This window comes from Chamaea fasciata, unplaced genomic scaffold (assembly GCF_029207755.1).
Source record: "Chamaea fasciata isolate MVZ Bird 193981 ecotype frontalis unplaced genomic scaffold, bChaFas1.0.hap1 SCAF_9, whole genome shotgun sequence".
NCBI classification, from domain to species: Eukaryota; Metazoa; Chordata; class Aves; order Passeriformes; family Sylviidae; genus Chamaea; species Chamaea fasciata.
The window spans coordinates 26,780,647-26,793,503 of NW_027094094.1; the positions used below are offsets into that span (position 1 = coordinate 26,780,647).

The following is a 12,857-nucleotide window of genomic DNA, read 5'->3' on the forward strand; positions in this document are numbered from 1 at the left end:
TCACATATAAACAATTCTGCTTTCTATAGATCCAGCAGTTCCTGAATTCTGCAGATAATATCCACATCAAGCCAGTGTGAAGCCTATGGAGGTCTCCTCATGAAGCAGACTCAGGAGGTGGTCAGCCCACAGCAGTGGTCCTTTCATGGCTTGGATTCACGGTTGATACTGATCTACTGCATCAACATCAGGGAGACAGACCAAAGGGGTGTTTTGGGGAAAGCTGAAGACAAAACTGCAGAAGGAATTAAAGACATTAACAGAATTAAATCCGATTCTTTCTGAATGTAGTGATACTTCTGCTATTTATTTAAAACCTTGTCATTCTGTTTGCTAACTACTCAGTTTGGTTTTTTGGTACGCCCACAAAACATCCATGTGGAGTGTTTACACATTTCAATGGATACAGCTGTTTCACCTCAAATACTGATGCAAGCTCATCAGTAACATATTTTATGTAGTGGTGAAACCCCCAGTCATTTATAAAGGAGACCATTTTGGTATTTATTACTAGCAGCAGTAGAACTAATTTTCAACTCTCAAAACTCCCCAATTTTTTCCCCAAAAATTTTTCCTTTACGACACAGCACCACCGTGTGGCCGTTCCGCGAAACAACACCGAGAGAAAAAGCTGCTGGTTAAAACACGGACAGGTGCAAACACTCGCCCACAATTTCCATCGTGTCCTCCTGCAACGCTAACATGAAACCCCAGTTTTAAATCCAGCCACGACCACTGCAATCATTGAACTCATTCCATTCCACAAGCAACGTAATAGCCACAACCATAGGAAAAGGGTTTACTTTGCCAAGACACTCATGTAAGGAGACCAAATCCTTGCGCAGTCTAATTTCCTGGTATTATGTGTTAAGGAAAGAAAGGTTTGAAACGACATGGCTAATCTTTCCACTGCATTTTCCAGAACTATAGTGCAAGAATTTAACACTTGATTGTATAGGGAAAACAAATCAAGGCTTATAAGTATAATATACTGCTAACAGTTTTTATGATGTTCAGATTTCAAACCTTTCTAGCTACTGTAAAAGAGATGTATTTAAATCTAAGATTATTCCTGATTAAATGCAAAAAGAGAAAAGAAACTGATCTTACTTCTTTTTCCTTGTAAACTGAAGGTGAACTCTATGGAGAGTAGAAGCCAATACATTTCTGCAATGAGGAAACAAATTCTGACACTTTATAGTACTCATGGGTGAGATATCCCCTTGACAGGTCTTCATTTGCTTGAATCATAAAAACCAGAGTAAATTTAGCAGGATATACAGAAGCACCTGCATACTTTTGCAACCAGTAGTGCATGCACATATTAAACTTACATCTCTAAATTTGCAACCTATTAGAGAAAAAGAACTTTGTACGCAGAGGGAACAAAAAGCAATTACACAATTCCCCATCCCTTTATTTTTTCTCTTTACCTGATCAGCTTGACTCAAATTTATATGGATAAAACCAACATGGAGTGAACGTGCATATGTTCAAATAAAAGTATTCTTTGATTTTGAGTTGCTTTTGGCTTTGCTGTAACACAGGGATAAAATTCAGGAGAAGGAAACACTGTTTTTTACTGTTGCACCCAAATTTAAATTTCGTGCAAGGAATAAAGAGCTTAAACTTAGAGACCAAATAATTTTCAATATCTTTGAACAATAAAAGCAGTAATTAACAACTTATTCAGAGACTGTGGGGGAAAAAACCATAAACGAGGTATGAAAAAGCAGGGAATTATTTAGTTACAGTATTATGATTTCCAAGTCATTACATTTTTAAGGCAAAAATCTTGTAGTAACAAAACACATTACTAATGTGTACTAAAATAAGGTTATTTACTTAAAAATGATACATTGGACATAATCTGTGTACAGAACAAGCAATTCATGGTAAACTCAATAAGGCACCTTCTAAAGCAGATGCTGTACAAAATACATTAGTGTGTTACATTTTTAAAGTAGTATTCTACACTTCTGGCATATAACACACACAAGAGTGTGACCATTTGTCTTGCTCCACTCTTCTTTCATATTTTATTTACATCTTCTCTAGGTTAACTACAATGTTATTTATTCTTCTTGTATACAATATAGTACATTTCATTTTGGGCATGTCATGTCAGAGCACAGATGTCACTACATGATGTGGGCTTCTATAATTGCATCAAACAGTAAAATATCACAAAGCAACAATTACATTAGATTTGTCGAAAAACCAGAAGTAATGTGCCCTCTACTTCTGTAGTACTACCAAGGCTGAGCACCATGGTTCCAGAAAGAACTGTACTGTGCAACACTGCCAGCTGCTTTTAGACATCAGCCCTACTTGGAACAAAGATTGTGGGCACAGGACTTAACTCAGAGGCACTGTCAGGAGAGTGAGGAAAGGCAAAATCATTCGAATATTTCACAGAAGGCAAGCATGAAAGTTCCCTTTAAAAATATCTGCAAGAGCAAAAGAATGGTTTTTAACTTTTACCTCTGCTCTTCAAACACTTTTAGACCATTAAAATACAGTCGGTTAAGACAGAGAGGATGAAATGTATCCAAATGATTTGTTTTAGAAACACATTCAAATGGTCATTTAGATCAAGATCTAAAATTTGATTCTAGACTACTATGGAGGTAACTTAAAATATAAATTTTAGGTTTCATTCAAGACCTCAAAAAAGGCTAATTAAAAAAATAATTGGGAAAAAAATTATGGATATTGGGAAGACTGTTTGTTGAGGAAAAATTACATTAAGTAAAACTCAGAATAAACTCAGAATGTAAGCCAAATATCCTCTGTAGGAATACCCCATTTTTGGTGGAATTTACAAGTTAACCAGGAACACAAAAACTTTCCATTAATAGCTGCTGTAACAATAGGAATGAAGTGACTCCAATTATTTCCATCTAAAATCACATGGAACAGATTAAATAAACATAAAAAAATCCCTCCATATGGGTGTTTAAGAACTTCCAAGGCACAGGCTTGACACTCCCCAAGATAGTTTCCACAGAGCTGATTTTTGTATTAAAAAGGAAAAAAAAAAAGAAAAAAAGAAAAAAAAACCAAAACCAAACAAAACCCCACACATTTAAATATACTTGCCAGTTTTGGAGGATATTTCTTTTGGATGACAAATGCTTAAAATTTTGACCACCAAAATTAGATTAATCAATCCAATAGAAGAATCCTATTATCCCCTCTGACCTTAAAGGCTTCTGAACTCTACCAGGATTGCATAAAGCAATAACTTAGCTTTGGAGTCTACATCAATTATGCTCAGTTGTGTAAAAATTAATGGGTTGGCTTTGAGCACATTTTTTTCCTCCCAAATGATTTAAGTATCAGGATAGACATCCTCTAGGATTGACATTTTATTGAGCATCGGAAACAAAGAAGCTCCTGTTCAGCGCAGCAAAAACTACACATGCATGATACATTTCAGTATGAACAGGGCAACTGAAGTGCTGATAAATTAGGTTTAAGGCAAAAAAGATTTTTTTTTCCCTCTCAAAAAGTCATCTTTGCAGCAGTTGGTTCCCTCTATGTTAAAGTAAATGTGTAAATCAGTTCAGGTCCTAAGGTATCTAACCATCCTATTGCTGCCTTGCAAATACCTAAACAATGGAAAAGAAAGTAAGTGAGAATTTAGGAATTATTGACATTCATAATTCCAGAAGGGGCTTCCTGAAGACTTGGGAAAAATGAAATAAAAAAATTCACAAAACACGTTTACAGCTAACGATGATGTGGCAAATTCTAAAAGAAAGACACAATATTCTACATTGAATGGGGATAATTTAGACAGATTTCCATGCTTCGAAAGTTTAAGATAGCAGGGTATAACTACATAAACATTTCTTCCTTCTTACTGATAAAAACTCTAGAGAAGGGAAAAAAAAAAAAGCTTATCCCTTACTTTTTTTGGCTTATACCAAAAATTTTCCAACTACCTGTGCAAAAATTATGCGCGAAGACATGATTAACAATTGCAAAATCATCATATTTCTTGGCAATGGACGGAGAAACTTTATTTTTAAAAGCCTTTATCATGAGGACTGTGGCACAATATCATATAGCTCTTGCTGTTTTCAAATAAGTTAAAAGTTGACACACCTATGAACTTCTCAGCCAGAATACATTTAATACTTAAAGGCATTACTAAACAAAAGTAATGACTTTATTAAAAAAAAAAGTCCCTCGAAATATCTAGTTTTCTATAAAATACGTAGAATTGTTAAATAAAGTCTGTACATCACAATAGAAAATAAAAATACTGCAATCTTTTGCCTGACCATTTACATTATGGGAACTACAGGATTAAAATAAAAAGTAACATGCTAGAAGGTTGTAATTGTTCACAAATCACATTACTTCTGGATTACATCGCTTTCTATCAGTTGCATTTTCAAGGGAAATTTAAACACATCAAAGCAATCTCCATGTAAATATTTTAAGACAACAAATAATCTGGCATAAATCAATCTGAAGTTTTAACATTTTTCATCAATATTGGTATTACGCTCAACTTTTTTCTTCAAATCTCAACTATGGCATGTGTGTGTGTGTGCATATATCTAATCGTACACATGTACATAGGACTAGGTAATTCTTTTTTTTTTTGACTGAAGCACAAAACACACTGTATAAATAACTTCCCTTTTTAAAGTTATCTAGAACAAGATTTACAGTACAAAGTTATAGGCACTTAAATTATGAAATAGATTCAATGGTTCCAATACTGTGTGTTCAATCTTCAGACGATTCACGCTTTGAAGCTTCAGCTTGAGTTATGGTACTATTTTTCTAACTTCTTAGTAGAAGTGCCAAAGGAGTTATAAATCAATAATTCTACTTTACAGTACCTCATGGAGGGTTCTGGCTTCTAACCAACTTGTGTGGGTCAGTGGTGAAAATGGGAGAACTTCAGTTTCTTGTGCAGGTCAAACAGTTACACTGAATCACAGAATCACTGGGTTGGAAGAGAACTTCCAAGATCATCAAGTCCAACCCATGCCACAACACCTCAACTAAACCATGGCACTGAGTGCCACATCCAGTCTTTTTTTAAACACATCCAGGGATGGTGACTCCACCACCTCCCTGGGCAGATCATTCTAGTACTTTTTCACTCTTTCCATAAAAAGCTTTTCCTAATATCCAACCTGAATTTCCCTTGGCGCAGCTTAGGACTGTGTCCTGTCATTCTGTCAGCTGCTGCCTGGAGAAGGAGTTGGCACAATAAACCCAAGTTTTGTAATTGTGCTAACTTACTGTATGTTCATGAATTAATTTCAATGCCATTCCTCCCAAATACAATACACACTGATTTACCTGGTCTCAAATCTTCACTTCCACTAAGTGGCCCACAGATGTGACCTCCTGTGTCTACATCAAAGCAACCCAGCTCCAAATCTTCCGCACGCTGTGGGTCTGATCTTCAACAGTTCACGTACTCAGTTCTCCTGGTCTTGACCTTCACTGAATTCTCTAATCTTCAGAGGACCCAGAGCTTCCTGCCTTCCCTCTTTTGGGTCTGTAAACCAGACATGTTCTCAAGCCTTTTGAAACTCACCTTCTGCCTAGTTTTGTCACATGATCAAAGAGCACACTGCTACAGCTGACAAATCCCTTCCTTCATGAGACGAGGTTCAGAGCATGACAGACACCTATCACTGAGTCTCAATACAGCAGGAAGGCAAAACACATCGTCATCGGTCTTTCTGCTAAGATGCAAAGTATTCTATGGCAAAAATGCTGGTTGCACGTGGCACTGTGAAAAAAGAATGACGGATTTCAGGGATCCAATTATGGAGCTCTCTCTAGACTGCAAGTGAGATGACCAAGGCAGCCAACATCTCTAGATGAGATTGTTTCAAACTCCTTACAGATTTACGTAGGTATTCCTTAATTAATTAATGGTTTACATTTTTTGCAGTTCTCTTTGTGACCAAATAAAAACCAGAAAACAAGATTAAAACTGAGATTTCTGAAAATAACTTAATGACAAAAGATTCTGTAGCAAATCTCTGATTGTGGAGCCACAAAATGCACGGAGCCCTAGCCATAAAACTTTGTTCATTTAAATGGTTTCTTATATATTCCAAATGACAGCAAAACAATCCTGGCACACACATAAAGGCATAAAGAACTGTTAAACTGAGCAGTATCACAAACAGATTCATAACCTACAGGCTGTTTCACCAAAACTTGGTATGGATTGACTAGGTTTCATCAGGTAGAAGGCAAAAAAAAAAAAAAAAAGCTTATACTCTCCATCTCTGTTGAATCCATATAGCTTGTTAGGCTTTCACAGAAAGCACTGTAATCTGAACATTCAATTCAGTACCCAGAGTTTTACTGGAGACTCATTAAGTATGATTGAAGTCTCAATGCAGCTCAAACCAAAACAAAATGTGTATTGTCTCAAGGCTGTCCATATATGTAGCACGTAGTGTATAGAGGCTCTCAGTATCATGGTCTATGAAGTACTGAAAGGTTTCATTAGCAGCCTGTAGAAGTGTGCTGAGAAAATATACTGAATCTCAGTTATTTCCTCTTCTCTATTTCTATCTTCCTCACCCACGTTTGAGTGAAAAGATCTAGGGAGTCCAGCTTTGCTCTCCAAAGTCACTTTCCTATGTCAAATCTTTACATCTTGTGATTCCACCATCTTGGCAAGAGTCTTCTTGATCCTCAAGGCAGTGAGCCTCGAGGCAGGATTATGAGCCCAGCACTCAGACATCAGCTTCAATATTGCTCTTAAACACTGCAGAAGGAAAAACAAAGGGACACTATTGTAAACAACTGCCACACGCAAAGCTATAATTTTGGTTTGCTGTCAAGCTCAAATTATAGAACTTTCAAGTCCAAAAATGTGCGACTTCCAAATTTCCGCAAAATTGGAGTTGGTAGAAAACTATTATAAAGAGATCTACTGAAGGAAAAAAACCCCAAAACACCCCAAACCAAACATCCACATGCCAGTCTTCATCCCACCCCCTCACTGCCCTGTATTAGAGCAGCTGGGATTAACAGAAGTGATGATTTAGTCTCTCAAGGATGTATTATCAGAACTTGTCCGTATAACTCAGGGACAGTGGTACAAACATGGAAGCAATAAACAGAAAATTCTCCACATATATGGCTGGAAAACCATAGAGAATTCTTCCAGGGAAGATGAAGACGAGACAACTGTTCTTTCAGCAGCCATAAAAAAAACCAAAAAAAGAGAGAAAACTGGGAATCATAGAAATCAAGGACTTGGGGAAGAAGGGATATAGCACATTTAACTTGCTATGTGAAATAGTTATGTCTTATATACCGCGTTCAAGCTGTGGCCCTTTAAAAACACACAGAAATGAGAGTATTTGAGTTACATCACAGATTATCCTGGGATGTAACAGTAAAAAAGGAAAAAAGGAAAGAGGAAATCCACAAAGGAACTGCTTCATCGGTCAGGAAATATCTTATGCCACAAACCAATATGCTATATACATTAAGACTAAGAAAATGAATTAAAAATTAATTTAAGTTTTAGCTCCAATTAAAACTCTGAATGTATTCCACTATCTTAAACACACAATCTCAAGTAGAGCAGTATTCACACACTTGCATGCTGCTTAAGGGTATCTTCCCCTCCGACCACTGAAAAGATACATCAAAAAATACAGTATTTTGAATTAATCTCAAGCATGTCTTTCTCCTATTATTGCTACAAGGTTTCTAAAGTATCAGAATGTGTGAATGCGGTCCCTACTTTCCAACATTTTAGTATTTATTAGACTAAAATAGCATCCCACATTAATGAAGAAACTCACTTCATCGCTGTTCCATCTGTTCGACACCACTGGGCGTAGGCGTTTGACACACACCACCTCTCTCATGTCCTCATAGGATGGATCATTTGGCACCATGTCATAATATGGCAACTGATACTCTTCAACAATACCTGAAGATAATGGTAAAAGATTAGGAACAATTAAATAAATCTATATATCTACCCTTGGATTTCCTTAGCCAGGAACAAAAATTAACTTTGTGCCAAGTTATACTCACCACACTGTTTTACTGTGGTAAAAATCTGAAAATTTCACTACAACAATAATTCACCATAAAAGCTCCAATATTATGATTATTAACTTTAGTAGCTATGATCATTCCTCGCAGTGCCTTTGGTTTTGATACCAAATGCTGAATTTGGCTTTTTCTAATCTATGACATGCTACAAAGAAGCACAGAGAAATATAAGATGGAAGAAGAGTACAGGTGAAGATGCATAGGGATACAAAAGAAGAGTAAAAGAAAAGCCAGGATGAGCCACAGAAATGTGTCACACTATTACTACTCCTTTTAAAGAATACAAGCCTGATGACACAGCAAGCTAATTATATTACTTCCTGGTGAGGCATTGCGGGAGTGAGGGAAGGGCCTGGTAGATTTTATACAGAATATTTACAAGTTTACCTCCAGTGACACAGCGCCGAGCCATTTCCCAGATGATCAGCCCAAAACTGTAGATGTCAGCCATGATGTATGGCTGGAAATGGTTTTTATTCAGGCTTTCATCCAGGACTTCTGGAGCCATGTAACGTTTCGTTCCCACTCTAGTGTTCAAGGGAACGTCAACTTCGTTTGTGTCACTATATGAAAACATCAGCAAGTTACTGAATTGTGGACTGTTACAAGGTGAGAAATCCTGTATTGCACGGCCACGAAAAAGACAATTCTGTCTCCACTGAACTTAAACTAACAAAAGTATTTGATAATACTATTAAAATATCACATCTTCAACTAAGTTTCAACTGCCTATATGCTCTTCAAATTTTCTATGAAAGAAATTACATTATTGCAATTCCTATGAAAGGCTGGTTTTGAATAAAAAAAAAAAATCAGGCTCCATTTCCTCTACAAAACTTTTATTTTCCATAAGAAGAGTATTTTCTTTGTATCTTAACCTATTTTCATCATGATGTCTACCAACATTCAAGAACAACACTTTACACTGAAAACTGAAAAAAAACGGAAAAAGCATGCAACCAAATGATTCCATCTGCCTTTTTAAATTGGGTATATGGTGCTTTAAACAAAAAAATTACATGAAAGCTTTCCCAAGACAGAGGACTTGTTACCTGTTAAACTTGACTGCAAGACCCAAGTCTGCAATGCAGCAGGTTCCGTTTTTCTTTATCAGGATGTTTTTACTCTTCAGGTCCCTGTGTGCGATGGCAGGCTTGCCTTGTGTCCCATAGATTTCTGTGTGCAGGTGGCACAGGCCACACGCAGCAGAATAGGCCAGTTTGAGCAGAGCCCTGTTGTCCAGCGTAGTGCACTTCAGAAAATCATACAATGATCCATTCTCATGATAATCCGTGATCAAGTAAAGCTGTGTCCAGGAGCCAGTGCCTTTAATATCTGCTGCTATGAAACCTGTGAGATGTATAAACCAAGTTACTATTTATTTGTACATAAAATTTTTGCTAGTAGATTTAGTGATAATTCCTAACCCACTAAGAGCTCCTCCTCCTCCCCCATGCCACCCTCCAGAAGCAGAGCACTGTTCTGCTGCCTTACCGAGGATGTTTTCATGCCGCATGAGAACAGTTTGGTAAATCTCTGTTTCTCGAAACCAGCTGGCTTCTTCTGTGGTGAAAAACACTTTGACTGCCACTTTTTCACCCCTCCATTTGCCCATCCACACTTCACCATATCGCCCTTTTCCAACCTGCCTCACCATCTGAATTTGTTTGGCAATAGTGCGCTGAACCTAAGGCAGAAAAAAAAAAAATTAAAAAACAATAGGGAAGAAGAGGGTATAAGATGCAGGAGGGAAATACAGCAGTTAACCAGGTTGCTTGTCAAGCTTGGATTACCTTAAAGTTTGATCCCATTGTAAAATTAGTTCAATGACGTTTCTTACATTCCAATTTCGGACTCATTATTGCTGCCCCCAAGTTATTAAAAAACCCAAAAAGATTTAAGTCAACTCAACTTTTACTTGAAGGGTATGTTCTCTTGCATTTTATTTCTGGTTTATAAACAGTCATCCGTCTCACTGGCTAATTTTTTTGCAAATATTATATAGGATGGTGAATGAATAAAATTATGAATAATTATCACCAAATGGTCTGAGTTGGAAAGGACCCTAAAGATCATCTACTTCCAACCCCTCTGACATGGGTGGGGACACCTTCCACTGCAGAAGGTTGCTCAAAGCCCCATCCAGACTGGACTTGAACATTGCCATGGATGGCACATCCACAGCTTTTTGGGCAACCTGTTCCAGTGCCTCAACACACTCAGAGAGGAATTTCTTCCTAATATCCCATCTAAACCTACTCTCAGTTTAAATCCATTTCCCCATGTCCTATCTCTACATGCCCTTGTAAGAAGTCCCTCGCCAGCTTTTCTGTTTCAGTGGTCAGTGGATACTAAGAAAATACAAATACAATCTCTGAGTTCACTCAATTTGATACTTACATCAGCCATTTCTGTGTTTTCACCTTAATGGCTGCAGGCTCTAAGCTTTCTTTGAATTCTGCTGACACCAATGGATTTTGTGACATAGCAAATTTCACATTACATTTTAATTAATATTGTGAAGATGGGCTTTAAACATGTTCCTTTTGTACTTCACCTTTCATCATAATGGCATATAAAATAATTAGCATTTTGTATGAACAAACTGCTTTGTTCTAGGCATTAGATCCAAACCAAACTTTGTATGTGATGGAGAGAAATTCAGTGAAGAAAAATCTTAAGTTTATGACTTACCAACAGTGGTAGTCCTGATCCACTCCCAGAACTCTGTGACTGGTCAATAAGGTCTTTTAATGACTCCCCAGCTGGGATAAATGCTTCATCTTGTTCCAGGTCACGATTATAACAGTGCCTCTTTGCCATGGACTTACAGTAATGCCTGCAAAAGTAACTGAAGTTAAGATGAACTCCAAAACACTTAAAATATGTAACAAACAGTTCAACAAAAAGAGCTGTTTAAATGTAGACATTTTCTCGAAAGAAAAAAACAGAGAAGCAGATTTTACTGTATTTTTTCTTTTCCTGAAACATAACTTACATAGCTTTTTAATGTTAAGAAGCTGTTGTAATGCACGTACAGGTGTGTCAGCTGATTATCAATCAGGTGGAAACTCAGAATTTTTAATACCCAGCTCTCTGGTTGTGTTACCAGCACAACATTGCTGATTTTGGATTGAATGAACAGACAGAACCTTGAATCACAGCAGCTGAGGCTGACACAAGCCTTGCAAACTGCTAGAACAGTGATCACCTCCAGCACAGGGCTGGGGCTGACAGAAGTACCTGAATGAACTGTCATAGCTCAGCTGGACAGTTACTTAGCTTTGAAACACAGCAGAAAATCTCAGAAGCAGATGAAATTTAACTAGCGAAAGTGACTGAAGACCCAAAAGCATAAAAAACATGAAAATATTCCTGTTTACCAGCTGCTATTGCATTGAAGTGATGTGTAGCTTACAAAATTGTAAATACTTTGTCGCCAGAGGAAAGGATCAAATTCACTGAAATTCTCTGCCATGAACATTTCATTTTACCTAGCGATGGAAACTGCTACCCACAGAAATGTGAAATTAAGTTACAACTGTTTCCAATCTACATATGACTAACCGAGTACATTTGCAAAATGATTCTTCTGTTTACACTGATTTGCAAAATTAAAAATGTTGTCAACAAAGAAAGTGCTTTCTTACTTGTAACAAAAGCAGCTAAGTAAGATGACCATGACAATTATGCAGACTGCCATAGAAATCAACGCTACCATCCAGCGAATGCTGCCACCAAAAAGTCCATCTATTTGACAAAAAAAAAAGAAAAAATAGAAAGAAAAAAAAAAGAGAGTTTCCAAAATCTATTAATTAAACATCTATTGTAAACAGTTTATTTAGGTATGGTTTCATATACTGTGTATCAAATAAGTATTTATACCACAAAAGCAAAGATAAATTCATTTGGATGACAACCAAAAAAAAAAAAAAAAAAGAAATATTTAGCTTGAGATTTTGGAGTTGTTGGTTTTGGCTGACTCTTGCTAGTTTGTTAGAAATAGAAATTAAGGATTTAGAGCAGTAAGATTCTGAAAAGATACAGAACAACAGTTAGACCAGTACAACTTCCCTAGCAATGAATGAGTAAGCACATGAAAACAAACTATTTTTGCTGGGAACAACAGAAAGAAGAGAATGAATTTCCAATAAAGAGGTGTTAACAAGGTCTGAATAGTTTTTGGGTTTGGTTTTTTTTTGTTTGTTTGTTTTTTGTTGTGTTTTTTTTTTTTGATGGCATTCATAATGGTAAAAGCACAGCAGAGATGAAGAAAAGCATTTTAAAAAGAGATCAGAGTGTGGAAACAGAATAAAAACATATCAGAAGATCACATGCAGTCAAGATATGAACACACTAAGAACAAAAATAAAAACACCATGAGTGACTGGTTGAGGAAAAGATTAACTTGAAAGTGCAAAAAAAGAAAACTGAAAATAGAAAACGAAGTGTAGTACAGATCTTCATATAAAAATTACTTAGTAAGGAAAAAACCAGACCTGTGCAATACTGTAATTACATTTTCTCCTTATTTGTACTGTTGATCAGGAAGAACAGAACCTACACAGCATTTCTTAGCAGTGTGAACACACAGGAGGTGTTTACCTGTACTGTCAAGAGGTGGTAAGGTTGGTTGCAAATCCTGATTGCAGAAATCGGTACGACAGCACTCAATCGTTCGACGTAACTGCGCTTTAGGTGAGTCCTGTTGAAGGAGAAGTCAGCGAACATTTAGACTTTGATGCTAAAACAGGGACAGGAGATGCTACAGCTACAACACA

At 36.8% G+C, this 12,857-nt stretch overlaps 1 protein-coding gene across 2 annotated transcripts in view; it reads right to left on the bottom strand.

Annotated features, from left to right (window-relative positions):
- Window positions 1-289: 289 nt before the first annotated feature.
- BMPR1A (bone morphogenetic protein receptor type 1A) overlaps window positions 290-12,857 on the bottom strand; it is a 74,641-nt gene continuing 62,073 nt past the window's right edge. The window contains exons 6-14 of one of the 2 annotated variants that reach the window (XR_010722320.1): window positions 12,682-12,781; window positions 11,727-11,826; window positions 10,771-10,915; window positions 9,571-9,763; window positions 9,129-9,426; window positions 8,464-8,639; window positions 7,818-7,948; window positions 5,332-6,766; window positions 290-1,167 (exon numbers count right to left, since the gene is read on the bottom strand). Coding sequence is in view for 1 of the 2 variants with exons in the window: in XM_066191602.1 (XP_066047699.1) it covers window positions 6,641-6,766; window positions 7,818-7,948; window positions 8,464-8,639; window positions 9,129-9,426; window positions 9,571-9,763; window positions 10,771-10,915; window positions 11,727-11,826; window positions 12,682-12,781 (1,269 nt within the window). In the remaining variant the exon portion in view is untranslated. Of the gene's footprint in view, window positions 6,767-7,817; window positions 7,949-8,463; window positions 8,640-9,128; window positions 9,427-9,570; window positions 9,764-10,770; window positions 10,916-11,726; window positions 11,827-12,681; window positions 12,782-12,857 lie in introns of both variants that reach the window. The other variant, XM_066191602.1, reaches the window with a different exon arrangement.